Source organism: Chelonoidis abingdonii, chromosome 22 (genome assembly GCF_003597395.2).
Source record: "Chelonoidis abingdonii isolate Lonesome George chromosome 22, CheloAbing_2.0, whole genome shotgun sequence".
NCBI classification, from domain to species: domain Eukaryota; kingdom Metazoa; phylum Chordata; order Testudines; family Testudinidae; genus Chelonoidis; species Chelonoidis abingdonii.
The window spans coordinates 25,251,176-25,259,463 of record NC_133790.1 but is presented as its reverse complement, the minus strand read 5'-3'; the positions used below and the strand labels follow the sequence as shown (position 1 = coordinate 25,259,463).

General features: G+C 41.2%; 1 protein-coding gene across 1 annotated transcript in view; it reads left to right on the top strand.

Moving 5' to 3' along the window:
- The window catches only part of FBXW8 (F-box and WD repeat domain containing 8), a 66,325-nt gene that overhangs the window by 39,072 nt on the left and 18,965 nt on the right, over nucleotides 1-8,288 (top strand). Inside the window, 2 exon segments of the mRNA XM_032799989.2 lie at nucleotides 435-631; nucleotides 3,419-3,628. Of these exon segments, the coding sequence (XP_032655880.1) occupies nucleotides 435-631; nucleotides 3,419-3,628 (407 nt within the window).

The window sequence follows — 8,288 nt, the reverse complement described above, 5'->3', positions numbered from 1 at the left end:
AAAGGGGGGGAAGCTGGGGGATGAGATAGGGAGACCCAGGGGGCTCTGGGTCTTGTGGGGTCTCCCAGGGATAAGTTGGGGCGACTTGAGGGCTGATAGGAGCCAGAATCCTATCTGGTGGCAGCGAGATAAGATCCAAGCTGGTACAAGCTTGGGGGAAATCATAGTAAGCACCCAGATTTTGGACGCTAAAGTCCAGATTTGGGACTTGCTCAGGGCAAGAATAGTTATTACCCAGACTAGAGCCCACTCTGCACTACTTTGCAGTGTGCTGGAGCTCTAGTGGCTGTAGGGAGTGAGTCCTGAAGGTGCTCCAGGACCTGCCTCCTGTGTGCCAACCCATTTCACTAATACACAGATGCTGCCATCCTCAAGCTACTTTTGTTTATGAAATAGGGTAACACAGAATCATTTGTTTTGCCTTTTGTATGCAGGGACTGTTAATGTTTGGAGTCTCATGATAGGACGTGAACCTATCCATCATTACCAGCACAATCAAAGGATACAGGCTTTGGCCCTTGGCTTGGAGGGTGCAGTCATAGCAACTGCATCTGGCTTCCAGGTCAAGGTGGAAAGCCCTGATGACAGAGGATACTGGCAAACTATTGCAGAGTTTGAAATCCAGAAATTGGTGAGTATTTTCCGGCTGGTCAGTTTGGTTCCAAGTGTTCCAGATCTCTGAATTCTTCCTGGCCAAGAGGGATCTTACAATAACCTTAAAACGATGTTGCATGAACTATGTGAGAGCATTAGCAGCTAACTGGTATTGCAGTGAGTTAATGCATGTCTTTCATCCCTGAAGAGCTAGGATGAAATCCTGGCCTAAACCACAAGTGAAAATGAAGCTGAGCCCATATGGTGTGGGAGGTTTTGTTGTTTTTTAATTATTTTTTGTCAACATTAAACTAAGTTGGCTCATTTGTAGATCAAGGTTTTCTCACATAGAATTTCAGATCAACACTAGCTGATTAGTTCTGAGGCAGGATATCACAAGCTAGCTAATGCTGTCACTTGTGAAGTTGTAACTGGTTGCACAGCGTCTTTAGATTACACCTTCTGTCTATGGAGTTCTGAGGCTATTTTTTCTTTTTTAAAAATCCAAAGTTTATTATGGGCCAAGTCTGTTAAATGGTGTGAGGGAGGAAATGAGCGTATTAAAGTATAAGTCTTCTGATTTCCAATCAGTACAAGAAAACTGGCTGTACAGCAAATGGTGTAGAGCTCTGATTAAACAAACCCTAATACAACTTCCCCATCTTCTAAATGGAAACATCCGTAGAATACTTAAAAACAGAAGAAAGAATCCAACAATTTTGACACGTTTTCTAGTAAAATATTAAAACAACAAAAAAAGAACTCCATTGGAACTGGGTCACCCTGTCATGGAATTGTGAAGTTCTTGATCATGTTTATTTCTGTGGATATACAGAAAGATATCCACCTTCAGTATTCTTTCCTCTTCCTCCGTATGTAATACCAATTTCTAATATTTTAAAGAAACACTAAAGACATTGTCAGTGGTCTCTAAGGTTGGATTAGAAACCACTGCATGCAATTATCTGTTTCAGGGGATCTCAGCTCTTTCATACTGGAAATTCCAGCAACTCCTCTCCTGTTTAGCAGTATAGGAAAAGCAGAGTGACCATGATCCCTTACACCTGAGTGTGACCCCCAGGTTGAGAACCCCTCACCAGTTTCACCAGCACATTACTTTAACCTAGCAACATTTCTATGGTCTTAGCGGTTCTAGCAGGGAACTGAAAGTCAGGTCTTGGCTCCATTCCTAGCTCTGCCATTGACTTACTGTCACCTTGTGCAGGTCACCTGATGTAACCTCGTGTTGCGTCAGTTTCCCCATCTGTAAAATGACTCTGTTAATATGTGGTGATAGTTCTTGAGGTGCACAGGACTGAGAGTTGCCTCCATCAGGAAAGAGACTCACTTGTGCTTGCATGGGTAACTCCCTGATACCTCCAGTCTGTTAGCCACCCAAACACTCTCCTCTGGGCTCTGCCAGCCCTGACTTTGCCTTCAGGGTAATAGTAGGTGCGACACAGTTCCCGAGGCCATTTGAAGCTTTCCCCTGTAGTATCCAGCCCCTTATCCACTGAACATTGACAGAAATACCAGGTCAGCTGTCCCCAGAGGAACTGTGTGCTTATCAGCCTTTTTGGTTCAATTCAGGATCAACTTCTGTATAACATCACAGTACTGAGAGAGATTTATAATGAAACCAATCAGAAGTTTATTATCCAAGGTTAAGGTTTAAGAGATAGTGAGTGAGGATAATGGAAGCAGAAAGGTAACACATAAAACAAAATCATAACACCGATCTTAGAGACTAAACTTAACTTTAACAGGCTAATCATCTGTCTAAAGGAACTTCTCTCACCCTAAATGTCTTTTGCAACATTTCAGCTGAGCTTGATTAAGAGCCTGTTTTCATGAATGTAAAAGTGCTGTCCATTTAATTCCCCAGGTGCAGGAAAAAAAATATCTTTTTGCCTCCTTCTTATGTTCCCCAAAGTTCTTTGTCTAACCCCAGAGACAAGGCAACTCCCTGTGGTTCAGTCTTCAGTCTTGTCCCTCTGTTGACTTCACATGTAAATGGAGGTTCCATTGTAGTAGCTTACAATGGTTAATTTACATTTTGACAGATACACCTCTACCTTGATATAACGCGGTAAAGCAGCGCTCCGGGTGGGCGGGGCTGCACACTCCGGTGGATCAAAGCGAGTTTGATATAACGCGGTAAGATTTTTTTGGCTCCCGAGGACAGCGTTATATCGAGATAGAGGTGTGCATGTTTTACCTACTGTCCAGAAGAAACCTGTTTTTTCTCTTTGATTGATGACAGACTTTAAAACCTTTCAGTGTCATCCATCCATACATCTCACAATGATTATGAGGATCAGTATGACATAAGCTTTTATTAGAGACCTCACTTGACATTATTTATGGATAAATACTGTGAAAATGGTGTGCTAGGTGTAGTGAGTTTTTCAGATCCGGTAGGAGTTGCAGTTACACAACAGTGAACCCGTTGCCTGTTGGCACCAGTGGGCTTTTGTGTCACATGTGTACCTGTTTTCTAGGCCTGTTATGAGACTTAATGAATAATTCTTCTTCTTTAATAAATGTGCACATCCTGAAAGTCTTAGATGAAAGATGTTATGTGTAGTAGTATTCTGCTGAATTTTGGAGGTTTGACTTCTACAAATAGACCAAAAATCAAACACCATTTGAAAAAAAAAAAAGAAACTTGGTTCCAAGAAGGTGGTTTTAGACATGGAGATGTGTGTTAATTCATTTATTAAAGAACCCTGTTCAGCATATGGCCATGCTGTGTATTTCTGATTACAATGTAAAGGAATTTTCAACTGAAGTGTAAAAAACTAAAATGTCTGTGCTGTTGTAGGTCAACTTTCTCCACCTGGTTCCAGATGTTGTTGGGAGTCCAGTGACTATAGCAGCTGCTGAAGATATGGTCTACCTCCTGAAAGCAGAAGAGTCGAGCAAAGTTCTCCATTCTGTATATGGCCTGCCAGTCACATGTCTAGATGTATCTCCCAGTGAAGCAGCCTTTGGAGTAAAGGGCTTTGGCTGGCTGTTAAATGAGACCAACAAGGTATTTAAGTAGCAGGCCTTTTGAGTCATATAACAGTAAATTTCTTTGTCGCTTCTCTGGGGTCCTCAAGATTGTGAGGCACCTGGTCAGTACTTCACCTTAGTGTGTAACAGTCTGGTGTGGTTCAGCTTGCTGAAACCAGCGGTCTCTGGCCCACAAGCACTGACTTGCAGGTTTCCACAGACCTCACCCTCATGGTACAGGGTGTTGCTAGGTACACACTAACCCCCATATCCTCAGAGCGCTCCCTGCAGTCTCCAGCCCATCACTGGACACTCAGAGCAATTACCAGGTAAGCTGCCCCCAGCAAGAGAGTGTACACACAGCTTGACTGGCACAACTTGGATCAGGTCCTTTATAATAACACTTTAATCTACTTGTAGTGAAAACAAATGCTCTTTTATTAACAAAGTTTAAGATTTAAGAGATACCGCAAAAGAATGATGAGTGGAAGCAGAAGTGGTATTGTCACACTGTGAGAAGTGACTCATGACTGAGTGCCTGCCTCAGGGCAGACAGTCAGAAAACAGGGCAGACACCCCAAACTGGTGGTGTGTCTATAATTAGGTTTCACCAAGTCAGTGACAAATGTGAACTCCTGGACCACTATACCAGTTTTACCATGGAGTTACAGACAGTCCCCTTAGACTCTCTATTCTATCTTGTCACCCAAACAAACTGGACTTTGTGATAGAAGGTCATTTAAACCAAAAAGCACACTGTATCAGGTTACTCCCAGTCCCAAGAGACCAGTCACTCATCCAGGTCAAGTTACATGCTGGATCTCAAACAAAGACAACGCTGGTAGCCAGTTCTGTTGTAAACTAACTAAAGGTTTATTGGCTAAGAAAAGGAAATAAGAGTTATTGATGCACAGGTGAGTCACAGTTTGTAATTCCAAATGGTGGCAATGATGCAATAAACTGCCAGTTTCCCCAAAGTTTTTTCTCTAAGGATCTCCGCTTTGCATCTGGTATACACATTAAAAACCCCACACCTTCCCTATTTTATAAAGTAGATTATCTCCTAAGAATTCAATCTTTGAGAGCTACTGATTTTCAGTCAGTACCAGAATCCAAGTTTTCAGGAATATCCCCACGCCCTACAGAGGGTTTCCTGAGTAAATGGATGTCAGAATGGCTTTTGCTTCTCCTTATATTTCCCCACACTCATAGTTTTGACCCCAGAGTCAGGATGGCCCTCTGTTGTTTGGTCGCTGGTATGCTACCTCCAAGTTGTCGTCATATCCTTGTGTTGACCTGAAATGCAAATATAGGTCCCATTGTGTTTGGCTTGCAGTGCTTTATCTACATATGAACCTTGACAGACGTATAAAAATACATTCCTTTGTCTGGCAAAATCAGTTCTTCACCTGTCATGGGAAATCATATCTTGATAGAAACTATAAGGACACATTTTCACTATATAGATATAACTTTTAAATATAATCAATACGTACATTTCACAATTATATTAATGACCAGCATGATCCTGACTTTCATTTAAGATCTCACATGACTGTCTTTATAGATACATACTATGACAGCAGTGTGTTAAATGTAGTGAGTTTATCAGGCTTAGTAGGAGCTGTTGCTGCTACAGACCATTGAACTCTTTGCCAGTTGGCATTGAGTGCTTCTTAGGGTCAGAACTTCAAATGGGAAAACCCAGGTCCCTTTGTACAATTAACAAAGGCCAAAGGAATTCTTTCTTTATTTATTTATTTTTGCTTTGTGTGAATGGACTGGGAGGTCAGTTTCTTAACACACTGCTCTGAGGCTTACGTGAACTTTCAGTATTTGTTTCAGTGAGCATAAAATGAGGAAATGCCAGCACTTTAGTAAATTAAGCAATGTCTACACTACAGTTTATGTTAGCATAATTTTTGTTGCTTGGGGTGTGAATAAACCATCCTCCTGAGCGATGTGAGTTACACCGACATAAGCACTGGTTTGGATAGCGCTGTGTCGGCGGGAGAGCTTCTCCTGCCAACATAGCTACTGCCGCTCCTGGAGGTGGTTTTATTATGCTAACGGGAGAGCTCTCTCCTGTCGGCATAGAGCACTGGTGCAGCTGCAGCGCTGTATGTGTAGACATGCCCTTAGTCAAAAGGCTCATGCTAGCTTCTGTAAGTATTATATTTGCTATTCCCCAGCTGCAAGAGAGAGAGCCGTATCTTCTACTGCTTCAGTCCTCTAGGTGAAATTGTTTTCTTTTCAAAAATAAATCTACCTGAGGCATCCTAAGTAATGAGTCAAACCCTGTTTGTGCAATCCTTGGAGAATGCTATTATTTTTAACTTCAGTATTTGAGCTAAGTTACTTCCAAGCCTATAAGAATGGTGGGATGTTGCTTTAGGGGATGGTTAAATAATCTTCATGTGTCTGAAGCCTTCTGCATTTTGCTACCTTCATAAGCGTCTTTTGGCAGTGGCACAGTTGATAAACTGCAGATTCCATTTTTGCAGTTGTACCGAATCTATGCTTAAAAAGCTGATGGATCAGGCGAACTCTACAGCTTTAAAACTATTGAGATTTAACAGGGTAGGCTTTTAATTTTTCAGTGAGATTGACATACGTCATTCACTACATCATAAAATGGTTTGGTTTTTTTTTCTTGACCTAGTGTCTTGATTAGTCCACTGGTCATATGACCCAGAGAAACTTTGTGTTGCAGTGTGGGCATAATATGTCAAATATTTTACTGTAGAATTTAAACTTTCACTGGGAAAAAGGCTTCTAGTTCTTCTGATGGTATTTTTTTTCCAAATGTGAATCAGAACAGAGCTGTCTTCCAGAATCTGCAGACAGACTGAAACAGTAGCTCTGAATAGTGTGAATTGCCTCATTCATCTCAGTGGAGTGTTAATCCTGAAACTGCACAAAGACCAATTAAATGTTTTAAATTATTTTACTGCTGATATCTTTATTGGAAACATCCAGCTACTGTGTATGTTCATTGTGGTTGAATATCACAGAAGTTATATTGAAAAGACCTATTAGGTATTAATTCCATCTCACTGGTAGCGTACAGATTATTCCTTGTATAGCCTAGTGTCTAGGGCTTTTCCCAGTACCATTTTAAATGACTCAGGCAATGAAGTTTCTGTCACTAACCCTGGGATGTTGTTCCTCAGTTAATAGATCTCTTTGTTAAGAAATCTTTCCTGGTTCTTTTTCCTGTCTAAATTTTCTACAGATTAATTTCATCCCATCACTCCTACTCAGGTTTGTAGTGAGATAGTAGGAAAGGGGAAAAGGGGAACAGCAACTCCTGGGGGAAGGGAAGGCGGGGCATGGAGCAAAGGGGTTGTTGCTGGGGTGGGAACTCTGGCAAGTGGTGCACAAGTCCAGTTCTATCACTTTTCCCCATTTGACAACCAAATAGAATGGGGTAGCTTTCTTTCGGTCTAGTTCTACTGTTGATGTAAATCTGCATCTAAACTCCCCTTTAAAGTTCCCTTTTTACACAAAAAACACTGAAAGAGCCATAAATACCTCTAGGGGTGAGAGATGCTATGAGGCCGTACCGTCTTTATTAAATCCTTTGTCATCCTTATCCAATATTTTTCCCAGCAGAGGTGGGAGGTTAATAGATAGAATTGCCTCATTCAAGAGCATTACATTGGCTATCGCCTTTGTGCCTCATAAAGGAATAGAGAAATCCACTTAGAGTCCTTAGCATCATTCTGTGGAGTCGGACATATTTCCTAATTTAGTTCTGAAGTATTTGGCATTTGATGGCAGATTGTATTAAGCAGTGCATCAGCGCGCATCCTAATCAGGGCAATGTGACTGAAGTAGTCCAGACGGCTGGAGTATGTTTGACAAGGACGCTTGCTTGGCATTGCTACACCAGCTGACATCACGCCGGAAATTAATTACTAATGTCTATTATGATAATTATTCCCCACACACAGACGTGAAGGGACTTTGCATCGGTTGATTATTTGAGTCACAAGTTGATGGTCTGCCTCTAGAAGAGCTTTAGATCTCAGAAACGTATTGATAGTGAATTCCAGTGCTGTTGTCTAATGGCTACATCATTCCAATATAAAAGCTGCATCCCATTTTGTTTCATGTGCAGTATACTATAAATTATTAGCTGGTGGCAATTTTTGTGGGAGTATTTTTGGCCACTAGTTGTTCATTTTTTTTTTTTTTTTAAATATCAAACCTTTTGGCACTAACAGCCCAATGCAGAATGTACTGCTTTCCAGAAATACTGTATCCTTGAAATATGTAGGCACGGCCAGAGTGCTCCACAGTCCATGGAATTCAGAGGTGTGAGTAATGGTTTTAAGCATAATGGGTCAAATTCATCCCTGCTGTAACTCCAGTAATGTCAGTAGACTTAAACCATGGGTGGCTTTGATTCTGTGCATGTGAGGGGGAGGGGCAATCTTTAACAAGATGTTTGACCAAAATTAGCTTCCTTTCTTATTTGATCAGCTCTCAGTGTCAGTTTCACTAAGCCTTTGGTTACCAGATCTTCTAGGGTGAGCAAATCCTGAAGTTCTCATGTTTTGTTTTTTTTAAAGCAGAACACTTTGCCTAAAATCTCTCAGGTCTTCTTTATCTATCATTAAAAAGCAAAGAAACATAAGCCCATTGTTTTTTCTTTGCATATCAGCTTTAAAATCAGTGTACTAATAAATTGG